The sequence below is a fragment of the Ammodytes marinus genome, assembly GCF_949987685.1.
Source record: "Ammodytes marinus genome assembly, chromosome: 7".
NCBI lineage: Eukaryota > Metazoa > Chordata > Actinopteri > Uranoscopiformes > Ammodytidae > Ammodytes > Ammodytes marinus.
Window position 1 is genome coordinate 3053479 of NC_137211.1, and position 15000 is coordinate 3068478.

General features: G+C 40.4%; 1 protein-coding gene across 4 annotated transcripts in view; it reads right to left on the reverse strand.

The window, feature by feature from the left end:
- Nucleotides 1-15000, reverse strand: part of LOC307253216 (cryptochrome-1-like) — a 36325-nt gene that overhangs the window by 8869 nt on the left and 12456 nt on the right. For 3 of the 4 annotated variants that reach the window (XM_080031142.1, XM_080031141.1, XM_080031144.1), the window contains 7 exons: nt 13434-13522; nt 12343-12483; nt 11066-11377; nt 9703-9854; nt 8933-9135; nt 7749-7874; nt 6886-7038 (listed from right to left, as the gene is read on the reverse strand). In XM_080031142.1, coding sequence (XP_079887268.1) covers nt 6886-7038; nt 7749-7874; nt 8933-9135; nt 9703-9854; nt 11066-11377; nt 12343-12483; nt 13434-13522 — 1176 coding nt within the window. The remainder of the gene's footprint in view (nt 1-6885; nt 7039-7748; nt 7875-8932; nt 9136-9702; nt 9855-11065; nt 11378-12342; nt 12484-13433; nt 13523-15000) is intronic. The other variant, XM_080031143.1, reaches the window with a different exon arrangement.

Here is a 15000-nt window from a genome sequence, read left to right on the forward strand (position 1 = left end):
TCTGACTCCTGGAACAGCCTACAACATACAATTAAAATAAATACACTCGTAACTGTTAACCAATTTAAAGTAATTATTTTGAACCAGCCCCACTCCACTTGTAACTGTTTTAATTAGGCAATTGTTCTGCTTCATTCAATTGATCTGAATGTTTTAATTGTTGTTGTCTCTTTGTAAGCTTGTTGTGTATTCTCATTGTATATTGTGTATCTGTAATTTGTCTCGACGTCATTGTAAAAGAGGGTCATCACCCCTCAATTGATCTTTCGAGAATAAATAAAGGAAAATGAATAAATAAAAATAAAAATAAATATCAAGTAGTCATAATAACTTCATGATAATTTCCCCCACAATTATATATTAATATGAGCATGTATATCACTCATTTAAAACAGATGGCAGTTGGCAGGAACTAGTTGCTGGTGCTAAATCATGCTATACAGTTTTAAAGAGTAAGTTAAAGGTGCAGTGTGTAATATGACATCATCAAGAAAGTTCTAGAAAGTTCTAGAATGCAACACTCCCTGGGTAACCCCAACCCTTTAGAATAATAACAGAAGCTACAGTGGCCTTCAAGGACAAGAACAATTCTAAATGTTTAACAATGCAGCTGATGACATTCCAACTATGACACTTTCAAGATGGCGGCACTAGGCCTTGGTCCAAAATATGCAGAAATATGGACATATATGAGACCCTTTCTTTTTTTTTTTTCAGTTATGTTTTATTGATTTTCTGTTATCAAACAAAGAACAAACAACACAGCACAGATCTTGTCAAGTTACAAAAGAGTAATGAGATATAAAGGTCACATAAATACATATTTGGATCATATTGTTTACAGTGGAGTCATGTCAAAGGAAGAGATTATACAAACTATTTATTTGTGAAAACAAGGTGTGGGCGTCCTTTCTGCAAGAGCTCAGCAAGATCATTAGGAAGATAATCAAGAAAGGGTTGCCATACATCATAGAAAGCATTGGTGTTACCTTTTAAAACAGCACTAAGACGTTCCATAGGAAAAACGCGAAAAGTTTCTCTGTACCATTGTGTAACCGAGGGAGGCTTCTCCTGAATCCACTGGAACAGAATACATCGTCTTGCTAAAAGCAGAAGTTTATACAATAAAATCAACTGTCCAGTGGGTAGAGGGAGCTGTGCCGTAGTTATACTCAGAAGGAACAGAACTGGGTCCAACTTAATTTTTTTGTGAAAAATTGAACTAAGCTCCTTAGCGACGTTTTTCCAATATCTGGATATTAAAGGACATTGCCAAATACAGTGGTAGTAGGTTCCTATTTCTTTATTACACTTAAGACAGAGGGGGGAGATCTCAGGATTAATTTTGTGTAGAAATTGAGGAGTACGTTGCATTCTGTGTAATATTCTATATTGACTCTCCCTGAGTCTGTTGCATGTATATATTTTCTTAGCAGACATAAAAGCATTGGACCAGGCCTCTGTGCTAAGTTCAACCTCCAAGTCCTTTTCCCATAGATCCCTCGCTCTGTCAGAATTAGCAGAGTTAAAAGGCATTAATTTTTCATAAAAGAGAGAAATAAATTTCTTGTCATTGAAAGTATTCAAATTAAAATGAAGAAGGAAGCTTTCAATAGGACTCAACATTGGTTGATCATTCGGTAATTTAAGATTAGATTTTACAAAATGCCTCACTTGGAGAAAACCAAAGAAGTGGTTACGTGATATATGGTACCTATTCTGAATTTGATTGAATGACATGAAATTACCGTTTTCAAATAAATCAGAAACAAATCTTAGGTCCTTTGAGAACCAATCATCAAAAATAGTCACTCCAATGCCTGGGGGGAAAGCTTTGTTCCTAGTTAAAGGTTGTAACGCTGATGAAAACTCTCTTCGGCCAATGTGTTTAGTGATATCACGCCAAATCCTAAGTGTGTTAAGCATAATAAAGTTATTTTTAACCTCTGCTGGGAGTTCACCTAAGGCAGTTGAGGTAAGGCTAAAAATAGATAGAGGGGTGCAGCACCAAGCATCTACGGGGGGCTCCCCTTGATGTAGAAAATGTCTAAGCCAACCTGATATTATACGGGCGTGACATGCCCAATTGTAGTATAGAAAATTAGGGAATGCCTGACCCCCCCTGTCTATTGGTAATTGCAATATCTTCATCTTTATTCTAGCTTTCTTTCCGTGCCATATGAATTTAGACAGCAATCGTTCAATATCCAAAATTACTTTCCTATTGATCTTTAATGGCAGCATCTGCATAGGGTACAATATCCTGGGAAGTACATTCATCTTAATTAAGCTTATTCTACCCATCCAGGACAATGGGAGATCAAACCACCTGTCAAGGTCACTTTTAATTTTTGTCAAGGTTACTTTGAAATTTAGTTTGTACAGCTCCTTAATATCTGCTGATACTTTGATGCCCAGGTAAGTAAAACCTGAGACCGACCACCTGAAAGGGAAATTGACAGGGGCCGCCCAGGGCCCAGGGCCACCTAATGGTAAGGCCTCTGACTTGTTGTAGTTAACTTTATAACCCGATATCTGGCCAAATTGATTAATGATTGATATCAAGGTAGGGATGGAGTTCTCAGGGTTTGTAATAAACAATAATATATCGTCAGCGTAGAGTGATATCCTGTATTCAATGTCTCCTAACTTGACACCAGAAAGCCCCTGGTGGGTCCTTATAACTTCTGCAAGAGGCTCGAGGGCGAGTGCAAATAATAAAGGCGAAAGGGGGCAGCCCTGACGCGTACCCCTGCGCAAGGGGAAAGTGTCAGACACTGAACCATTCACAAGGACCCTCGCAGCCGGAGATTTGTATAATACTTTGACCCACTCAACAAAGCCTGCACCCAAACCAAACCTGTTAAGAACATCGAAAAGATACTCCCACTCCACCCGGTCGAATGCTTTTTCAGCATCCAGTGATACTGCAAGAACCTTGTTTTTTGTATTTTGTGCGAATTGAATAACATTTAGGAGCCGTCGGACATTGGAGTGAGAGTATCTACCCTTGATAAATCCCGTCTGGTCCTGCTTCACCAGGATGGGCAACACCTCTTCCAACCTCCTAGCCAGAAGCTTGGATAAAATTTTACAGTCAACCCCGAGCAAGCTTATTGGTCTATAAGATGCACAAAGATCAGGGGGTTTATCTTTCTTTAAAATGAGAGATATATGGGCGAGATTTAAAGTTGGTGGAAGTGAGCCCCCGTCAAAAGACTCCATAAACATGTTAGTTAAAGGACCCACCACAAATTTTGCCATCTTTTTATAAAACTCGGGACCAAAGCCGTCAGGACCTGGAGCCTTCCCGCTTTGTAAGGATTTAATTGTATCCAGGACCTCTTGGGCCGTAATCGGCCTACACATATCTGTTCTGCTTTCCTCAGATAATGAAGGGAGTTTAATATTATCAAAAAAACTTTTCCTTGGAACTGACGTATTTTGACACTCAGATGAGTATAAATTTTGGTAGAACTCTTTCATTATTTTACTGATCATTTTGGTTTCAAAGTGTTGTTCACCCCTCCTGTCTTTGAGCGAGGGTATTGCATAGAGCCCTGCTTTGCCCTGGGCTAGTCTAGCAAGTAGCCGGCCAGGTTTGTTACCGGATTCAAACAGTCTATGCCTGGCATAAAATATTGCTGATTCTGCTTTTTGAGTTAGAAGTTGATCTAAAGCAGATCTGGCTGCTTCTAATTTCTTTAACACAGATGTGGAGGAAGAAGCTTTAAATTCTCTGTCTAAGCTAACAATATCTCGCTCAAGCTCTAGCTGTTTCACTAATGTAGTCTTCCTTTTTGCGGCCGTGTAAGAAATGATGGACCCTCTAAGAAATGCCTTGCCTGTTTCCCATAGAGTAGACGCAGAAACCTCAGGCGAGTCATTTGTGGAAATAAACAGTTCCCATTGATTTTCTAAATAAGTCACAAATGCAGGGTTGCTAAGAAGAGACGGATACAGACGCCAGTGTCTAGAAAAAGGGTCATGGTAAGGTGGCATTACTTCAATAGAGACTGATGAGTGGTCCGAGAGAACACATGTGTTAATGGAGCAAGCTCCGGTTCTATCTAGTAGTGGTCTAGAAACAAAGATATAATCAATTCTAGAAAAAGAATGGTGGGGACGAGAAAAAAAAGTGAAATCTTTTCCTCGTGGATTAGTGATTCTCCATGCATCAAAAAGGCCAATATCAGAGCAGAGCTCTATCGTAGCTTTTGCCATTTTAGATGGAGGTCCGATTTTAGGTGGGCCATAATCCATCTCAGGCACCAGACCACAGTTAAAATCACCTCCAAGTATTACATAAGGTGGGGATATGGAAGAAATATCAGCCAGTAACTTTGAATAAAATGAGCTATCAAAAGTATTTGGTGCATAGACACTTCCTATAAGAACCCGTTCACCATATAGAAACCCAGTGATTATAACAAACCTTCCTTCTGTATCTCGAACAACTTTATCTAGTGTAAATGGAAGACGTTTGTGGATAAGTATTGCTGCCCCTCTGCTTCTTGAATTGAAAGAAGAGTAATAAATTTGACCCACCCAGTCCCGCTTTAATTTTAAATGTTCAATATCTGTAAGATGCGTCTCTTGTAATAATGCCACCTGTACCCTGTCTTTCTTAAGCATGGAAAGCAATTTGCGTCTCTTAACAACATGGTTGATTCCTTTGACATTTAACGTTATGATTTTCGTGCTACTCATTAACTATATGATTGAACATAAAACAAATAAAAGTGATCCATATCTAAATGAAAATGACCCCTTATCATGAGCATAGCACAGTACAGAGTTATATGGTGCATGAAATGAGTGACCTGTGCTGGTATGAACACAAACAACAAGAACCTTCTTCACACTCAGAGAATAATGTAAACATGAAGAAGATACCAGAGTATGAGAAATATGAACACACAAAACAGAACAAAAACAAAAAGCTACCCACTGGGTAGTACTATAGGAGCACATGCTGCTAAAATCAGTTTCCACTTCTGGAGCAAAATAAAAAAAGCTCCATATCCCACCCCCGCCCCCACAACAAAAAGTTTGTTACATGCCTATTGTTATTCCGGCCACATATCAATATAAGGTATCAAATTATGTTAATAATGAACAGAGAGAGCCCCTCCTTAAATGTTAACCTACAAGAGTGAGCATAATGAGATCACTTAATAATAACCACGCAAACCTTGAACGTATTATAATTGCACATAGTAAAGCCATGTCACCATTTGTGCCTTTAAAGTAGTATGTGGAAGTGTCCTCTCAAATTACAATAGCTGCTGTTATAATAATAATAATAAAAACGAAAACAAAACAAAACTTACGTAGACCTTAATGATATGTGTCCATGTTGTCTCCCAGATCAAGCATGAAAAAAGTCATACTTAAGGCGTCTCCTGTCCGGCTTTACTTTTCCAGCGTGTTGAGAAAGTTTTCTGCATCTCTTCGTGATTCAAACTTGTGTTCTTTGCCGTTGTGGTTCACAGCCAGTGTAGCCGGGAAGCGCATGTTGAAGCGGATGCCTCTCTCGATCAGAGCCTGACACACACCGTTGAAGGCTCGTCTTCTCTCCCGAACCGCAGACGATAAATCCTGATGAATGAAGATCCGCTGCCCGTCATGTTCCAGATTAGGCGTCGCTCTCAGTGCAGCCATTATCCTCGGTTTATCCCTGGAGTTGTGCAGTTTAATAATCACCGGGCGGGGACGCACACCCCGCGGCCCCAAGCTCCGGTGCGCCCGGTCAATTTTGATGCGGCTTTTAACGCCGGGAGTCGCTTTCAAGCCAAGCACGGTAGGCAGCCAATCTTCAAAGAAGTGAATGGGGTTTTTTCCCTCGGTGCTTTCTTTCAGATTGAGAACACGAATGTTATCCCGCCTGCTGCGGTTCTCCATATCATCCATGCCATCGGCCATGAGCTTAATTTTCTTCTCTGCTTCAGCGAGCCTCCCCTGTAGACTGGTTACTGTATCCTCCACATCCGACACTCTCTGCTCGGCCTCGGTGATGCGTTTTGATTGGCTTTCCAGCGTAGTGGATATTTTTTCCAAAGTCTCCGTGAATTTGGAAAGTTTTTCTTCCATCATGTCGCCGAAGTTTTGAGTTACCTCGCGAATCAGAGCTGCGGTGTTCACCGTCGGGGAGGGCTCCTCCTCACCTGCTCCTCCGAAGCGGAAAAGTAATGGCGAATCCGCTTTTTGGCTAGCAGTTGCAGCAGTAGCCATTCCTCGTGTGTTGATTTTCGTCTGTTTCGACATCACTTGTTGTCAAAATTGTACTTTTTCTGCTTGCCGCTAGTTCTTACACTACTGAGTCAATGTGATCAGCCGAAATGGTAGCGATAACTTGAAATAAAATATATTTAAAGACAAGTGGGAGCGGGAGCTCTGTGGAAACACGTCTTCTAGCCAGACATCGTCACGTGACCCCCCATGAGACCCTTTCTAAGGGAAAAAATAATAATTAAAAAAAAAAATTCAGCTATTATGCACTAAATTAAACGTACTTATGGATATTATAATTACTTTCTACAAAATCTGCTAGGAAATAAAACCCAAAATTCTACACACTGCAGGTTTAATAGCTAGTAGGCTAATCCCATTGAAATTTTTTTCCCTCTAGAGTCCAAAAAAGGTATGATTTTCACACCCCCAAACTATAAAACGATGTCATGTTTTCCGCAAATATCACAGACACACACACACACACACACACACACACACACACACACACACACACACACACACACACACACACACACACACACACACACACACACACACACACACACACACACACACACACACACACACACACACACACACACACACACACACACACACACACACACACACTGTGGCAGGCAATGAACCTACCATGTTGTTGTTGTTGTTGTTGTTGTTGTGTGTGCGGTTGCAGTCGTTGCTGTGCGTTACTGTTGTTATTGGATTCTTCTTCATGGTCAAAGTTCAGTAGAATGCTCCCGCTGTTGTTACCGGTAGCAACAGAACTCCCAGACACTCCAGACACTAGAAAAATACAAGACATACTGTATGAATGTCATGCCATAGGTGTATGAGTGAGTGTGTGTGTGTGTGTGTGTGTGTGTGTCTGTGTGTGTGTGTGTGTGTCTGTGTCTGTGTGTGTGTGTGCTGTGTGTGAGTGTGTGTGTGTGTGTGTGTGTGTGTGTGTGTGAGTGTGTGTGTGAATGGGTGAATGTGGTAAGAAATGTAAAGCGCTTTGGGGCTGAGAAAATCGGCTACAAAGCGCTATATAAGTCAAGTGCCTTTACTATTTACCATATAGGTAGATTAACCACAACATTATGATGAGTACACAAACTGTAAATACAATTTTTTCTTTAACCTTTATTTATACAGGTAAATCCCATTGAGACCGAAGACTCTTTTACAAGGGAGACCTGTTTTCCTTTCCCACGTTACCATTCACACACACATTCATACACCGATAGCAGGCTAACTATCGACATTCACACGAGGCAAGTTGGGTGAAGTGTCTTGCCCAAGGACACAACAACTATGACACAGGTGGCAGGGCGGGTATCGAACCTCCAACCCTTTGATCATCGGCCGACCCGCTCTACCACCTGAGACACAGTCGCCCCAATACTGCACAACTTAGCGAGGAACTTTTAAAATATTTCTGAAACAGTCTCGTTTTTCCTCTGATGGTCATAAATTAAATGTTACAAAATATAAAATGAATAAAGATCTCTTACTGTGTGCGTTGCTGCTGCTGCTGTTGTTGTTGTTGTTGTTGGTCCCTGTCTGTGTCTCTCCGGGAGAATATGACATCATTCCTCCGTTACCGTTCCCATTGGTGGAGGGAACTGACGCCAGCAGACCTGGAACACACACACACACACACACACCGTAAGTATGCTAACGTGCAAAATTAAACGTTCTTGTTACTACTATACAACAAACTGCAGCTGCCCTTAAAAGTATGTACTTCGCGTGTAGTATGCTACAATTGGGACATACTAGTCCTTCATAACATTGTGCCACAACGGATAACATTTTTATTTTCAGTGTTTAAAGAGTGTTAGGGCGTAAAGGGGGCAGCTAGAACTACAGGTGCATCTAAAACAATTTAGAATATCATGTCAAAGTAGTTGATATGACTTTTTTTTGCAAAAAGTGAACCTTTTATAGTCATTACACATAAAGTGTAAAAATAATATTTTAATTTTTTATTTTTTTTACTATGGAAAAGGGGTAGGATTAAATAAGTGTATACTTCTTCCTGCTCCTTTTCAGGCATATCTCAGCAATACAGTTAATTTGTTTTTTTGTGAAAACATAATTTGTTTATTGTATTTCCATGCTTTTCATTTTGTTTTGTATGTTTGATATGTCTGAAATACATTGAATCAAATCAAATCAAATCAAATCAAATCAAATCAAATCAAATCAAATCAAATCAAATCAAAGTGAAATGAATCTAGAATAAAAATGTCTGTATTATCAGGATTATACAATCCTTTTTTTGATCGTTTTTTATGTAATATTACATTCTTTTGAGATACTGGATTTGAGCTGTAAGCCATAATCAGCTAAATGATAACAAAAAGAAAGAACTTGTTTATGTTTCACTTTGTGTAATGAATCTAGAATTTAAATAGCACGAGCACATGGCAGCTGGAACGGCTCTACTCCAATCTTTAGTCTCTTTTCTGTTTCCATTTTAACCTGTACTTTTAATTTAATTTAAATGTTTTACTTCTTTTCATTCGCTTTTAAATGTCTTCTAATGTGTTTTATGTATTTTAATCTTGCCCCTGTAAAGCACTTTGAGTGGCCTTGTGTTTGAATTGTGCTATAGAAATAAACTTGCGTTGCGTTGCCTTGCCTTGCCTTGCCTTGCCTTGCTTTGCCTTGCCTCATTCAATCATTCTCTTACCCAGTCCCCTGTATCTGCTGAGCTGCTGGTATATCTGCTTCATGCGCTCTATGTTGAGCCTGGAGGTCTCTGCGTGGTTGACCATGGGTTTGGGGTAGTGCACGCCGATTATACACTTCGCGGCGGCCTGCACAGACTCAGGCGCGTTCCACGGGTCGTAGATGTATTTGGCCGGAAAACCTCGAAGAATCGGGAGGTAGCGTCTGAAAACACAGAGGAGAAATACTGTAAGTTAGATGTTTGTGTGTGTGTGTGTGGGAGGGGGGGGAGTGAGTGTGTGTGAGAGAGTGAGTGAGTGAGTGAGTGAGTGAGTGAGTGAGTGAGTGAGTGAGTGAGTGAGTGAGTGAGTGAGTGAGGAGGAAGGGAGTGTGTGTGTGTTTGTGTTAGTATGAGTGAGTGTGTGTTAGTATAAGTGAGTGAGTGAGTGAGTGAGTGAGTGAGTGAGTGAGTGAGTGAGTGAGTGAGTGAGTGAGTGAGTGAGTGAGTGAGTGAGTGAGTGAGTGAGTGAGTGAGTGAGTGAGTGAGTGAGTGAGTGAGTGAGTGAGTGAGTGAGTGTGTGTGTGTGTGTGTGTGTGTGTGTGTGTGTGTGTGTGTGTGTGTGAGTGTGTGTGTGTGTGTGTGTGTGTGTGTGTGTGTCCGTCCGTCCGTCCGTCCGTCCGTCCGTCCGTCCGTCCGTCTGTGTGTCTGTCTTGTCTGTCTGTCTGTCTGTCTGTCTGTCTGTCTGTCTGTCTGTCTGTCTGTGTGTCTGTCTGTGTGTGTGTCTGTCCCACCTGATGAAGTCTCCGTTGGGGTCGGTGCGGCGGCCGAAGCCCACGGGACAGTAGCAGTGGAAGAACTGCTGGAAGAAGGAGCTGCAGGAGAGCCACATCCAGCTGCCCGCATTCACACTCCAGTCTGCATCCAGGAGCAGCTCCTCAAACACCTGGGACACACGGACCATAGAAGGATTTGGTAAGATTATGGTAAATGGTAAATGGTCTCCACTTATATAGCGCTTTTCCCTGGTTTTTCACAGACTCAAAGCGCTTTACATTGTTTTGTACACATTCACCCAGTCACACACACACATTCACACACCGATAGCAGCAGCAGCTACCACGCAGGGTGCAAGCTAACTCTCGGGAGCAATTCGGGGTTCAATGTCTTGCCCAAAGACACTTCAACATGTGGCGGGGAGACGGGGGATCGAACCTCCGACCCTGCACTCCAGAGGCGAACTCCCTACCCACTTCGCCACTGCCGTTCATTTTTGTCTGATTTATGATACATTGTCTTCTTAAAGAAAATTCCCCATTGATATGTTAAAGTCAGAAATGTCAGTAAATAAGGGAATTGTATGAGATAATCACACACAAAAAAATAAAAAATCTTTAAATTAAAAAAAAATCAAGATTCACCTTTTTAACATGTATGTTGCTATCCTAACCCCCTCACCTCCATGCCTTCCTCCCAGCTATCCTAACCCCCTCACCTCCATGCCTTCCTCCCAGCTATCCTAACCCCCTCACCTCCATGCCTTCCTCCCAGCTATCCTAACCCCCTCACCTCCATGCCTTCCTCCCAGCTAATCAAATACAAAATAAAATAGTTTGAATGCAAATAATGGCAAGTTTAAAAGTATTTTTTGTTCTCTGTACCCTATTCTCCTGCAGTGTTGCTTTAATTAAGATCAAAAAACAAGAAATGTTGTGAGATAGTCCCCCAAAAAACAAACAAAAAATGCTGATTTAAATTCTAAACCAAAAAAATTAAAAATCACATTTTAAACCAAATCTTAACCCCTATCACCCCCTCACCTTCATGCCTTCCTCCCAGCTGATCCACAGTTGGCATGTTTCCCCCCGTGTGAGGAAACATGCCAACTTATTTAAATAACTTAATAATAAATAATAACTAAAACTTCATGCCTTCCTATTTTAAAGTCATACATGTCAGTAAATAAGGTGATTGTATGAGATAATCACACACACAGATATAACCCCCTCACCTTCAAGCCTTCAACATGCTCCCATATTCGCCTGCAGTTTTACCTTAATTTAGCTAAAAAAAAAACTAGTCTGCCCAGTAGTGTAAAATCACTAATATTATTATTACAAAAAAATAAAAATAAAAAATCCTAAATGCATCCCTCACCTTCATGCCTTCCTCCCAGCTGATCCACAGATCCCCCCTTGTGAGGAAACATGCCACCGCGTGCCGGGCCAGGTGGTGGATCCAGCCCTCCTGCCTCAGCTGGGTCATTATGGCGTCTATCCAGGGAAAGCCCGTCTTCGCCTCGGCCCATTTGGCCAAAGCCTCGGGGTTCTTGTCCCAGGGAATCCGCACACAGATGGGGTTGGCTTCCATCTTGTCAAAACGAGGGTTGTTGGTCGCGGCCGTGTAGAAAAACTCTCGCCATAGCAACTGGCCGTATAGAGACAGAGGCGGGGAGCTGTTCTTTTTCACCTGGGGGAATAGTGAACAATTTACCAAGAATTAGTGACAATTTATATGATTTTTTATTGTTTTTTTTTTACTTTTAAGGTGGTGTCAGCGATTTTAGTAAACAGATTATGTCATAAAAAGTGTGTAGTGTCTGAGCTGTTCTTTTTCACCTAGGGGATAGTGAACAAGGCAATAATTAAAGGTGCAGTGTGTAATATGACATCATCAAGAAAGTTCTAGAAAGTTCTAGAATGCAACGCTCCCTGGGTAACCCCAACCCTTTAGAATAATAACAGAAGCTACAGTGGCCTTCAAGGACAAGAAAAATTCTACATTTTAAACAATGCACCTGATGACATTCCAACTATGACACTTTCAAGATGGCGGCACCAGGCCTTGGTCCAAAATATGCAGAAATATGGACATATATGAGACCCTTTCTAAGGGAAAAAATAATAATAAAAAAAAAAATTCAGCTATTATGCACTAAATTAAATGTACTTATGGACATTATAATTACTTTCTACAAAATCTGCTAGGAAATAAAACCCACAATTCTACACACTGCAGGTTTAAATAATATAGCAATAATAAGTGACAATTGATATGATTTTTTTTACTTTTAAGGGTGGTGTCTGTGATTTTAGTAAAGAAAAGGTTAATTAAGCATAAAGGGTTAAGGTGGTAGCAGCAAGGGAATTTACAGACAAAATAATCATAAACATTTGTAAGTTTTTTCAAAGTTATGATGGAGTAGCCATTTCTGTTCTTTTGCACCTAGACAGTTTACAGTTGTGTGTTTGTGTCATTATACTATCTGTCTGTCTGTCTGTCTGTCTGTCTGTCTGTCTGTCTGTCTGTCTGTCTGTCTGTCTGTCTGTCTGTCCGTTTGTCTGTCTGTACGTGTGTCTGTCTGTCTGTCTGTCTGTCTGTCTGTCTGTCTGTCTGTCTGTCTGTCTGTCTGTCTAAACTGTCTAGTGTTTCACCTTGCGGTAGAGGTCTGTGAGTTTGGAGTAGAAGAGTCGACAGGAGAGGCAGCCGAAGCGAAGGTAAGGGCTCAGGCCGGTCGGACTCGCTAGCAACGAGTTAGCATTCATCCTGGGGCGCTCAAAGTTAGCCACCCACGCCTAGAGGGGGGGAGAGAGAGAGAGGGAGGGAGAGAGAGAGAGAGGGAGGGAGAGAGAGAGAGAGAGGGAGAGAGAGAGAGAGAGGGAGAGAGAGGGATAGAGAGAGAGGGAGAGAGAGGGAGAGAGAGAGGGAGAGAGAGAGAGGGAGAGAGAGAGAATGAGAGAGAGAGAGAGAGAAAGAGAGAGAGGGAGGGAGAGAGAGAGAGAAAGAGAGAGAGAGAGAGAGAGAGAGGGAGAGAGAGGGAGAGGGAGAGAGAGAGATTTTTACTATATGTACATCTGTATGTTATGTTATATTGTTATATGTTCATATTGTTCTGATGTTCTTTTTTGTTATTATAAGTAATATCTGTAATAATTGTAACATTGTAATGCTTTGGCAACACTGTTTGTTTACCACCACGTTAGTCATGCCAATAAAAATAAAAATAGTGAATACCTCTAAAAAAAATTGTGAATTACTTTCTGGATGTAATCATTTAACATTAGCTGTATAAAAGAACACTAAGGGCTAATAGCTTAAACACAATGAAAAGTGCTCTAGTAAAATGTATTATTAATCATTTTTAAAATGTTAGGTTTATGGCCAGTTACAGTAAAAAATTAAACTCAGTGACATAATTATTCACTTGATAGTCTTACTAACATTTTACACAGTTCTTTATGTGTGTTTTTATTGTTTTTATTTAATTTCTTTTTGTTTTATGTCTACTATGTATGATCCCTGTATTTTTATTCATGTGAATTTTTTAGGAGATGCCTAATCAGGGACAGGGGTTGCAAATTAGTTTCGACTAACACCTGTATGCGTGGCATCTGTTTTATGTTTTTATAATATGAAACAATGTTTTTAATGCATTTGTCCTTAATAAAGAAATAATAAAGGAAAAAAAAAAAAAAAAAAAAATTCAGAGGAGAATTTTAGTTCCAACATTATGTGCAGTACCGACCTTCCTCTCCAGATGGCGCTCTATCCTCGTCAGAGCTTCTGTCTCTCCGCCAGGCCACACGGCTGTAGGTAAACCCTCGATGTCAAACCCTGAAACACAGACAGACAGACAGACAGACACACACACACACACACAGACAGACAGACAGACAGAGACACAGAGACACACACACAGACAGACAGACAGACACACACAGACAGAGACACAGAGAGACAGAGACAAACACACAGACAGACAGACAGACAGACAGACACACACACAGACAAAGAGAGACAGATAGACAGACAGACACACACACACACACAGACAAAGAGACAGAGACAGAGACACACACACACACACACACACACACACACACACACACACACACACAGACAGACACACAGACAGACACACAAACACAGACAGAGAGAGAGAGAGAGAGACACACACACACACACACACACACACACCATTGTTAACACATGAGTCAGCAACACAGTTATGTCATAAAAATGAAAATGTCAACAAACACATTTCGTAGCTACAGCATGAACGGCCAATTCTCAGTTCAATTATCTGTTCATCTATTCTAGGCTTTCAATTGAATGTTATTCATTTTCTATATACTGCATCTTAGTCTGTTTTTCTCTGTACATGATACATTCACATGTATACACAAAAAAAACAGTCAACTATTGTCATTTAGAGCATTTCTATTATTTTAAAGGTGCTACGAGGAACTTTTTAATATGTCTGAAACAGGCTAATTTTTACTCTGATGATCATGAATTACATGTAACAGCAAATGAGACCATCAGTGCAAAGAATGATATTTTTATATAGTTTTTTCTTAATGCCTTTGTCATGGGTATATACGCTCACCCAGGAACAACAGCTGGCGTAGTAAAAACACTACCGCTTTTGTCCAAAGGGGGAGAGCTAGAATTAACACACACTGAAAGTTCCTCAGAGCACCTTTAATGTAGTGATACTGAAATAAGTAAAAATGTAAGTGATCGCTAATTTATCTACAGCTCTGGAAAAAAATGAAGAGACCACTCCAAATGTTCAGTGTCTCTCGTTTGACTATTTATAGTCATATGTTTCAGTAGAATGAACATTTTGGTTTTATAAAATAAACTACTGACAACATTTCTACCAAATTCCACCCCAAAATATTGTCATTAAAGAGCATTTCCATTAAGTAATATAGAGATGAAGATTTAAGAAAAATCCAGACTGGTCTCTTAATTTTTTCCAGAGCTGTATATAATTTTTTTTTAAATTTTTTTTTTTAGAATTAACCTCTAAATTAAATCATTTTTGTTCTAATTAAACTTATAGGGGTTTTTCTTAATGCGATGACCTTTAAGCAGGAATTTAAAAGCTTTTTAGGGACACAGTGTGTGTGTGTGTGTGTGTGTGTGTGTGTGTGTGTGTGTGTGTGTGTGTGTGTGTGTGTGTGTGTGTGTGTGTGTGAGTGTGAGTGGCAGATGGGCTGAGGCTATGTGTTTATATGAATGAGCAGTGTACCTTCTGTCAATGGGACATCTTAACTGACCGAGTGAGTGTAAGATGGTTAAAC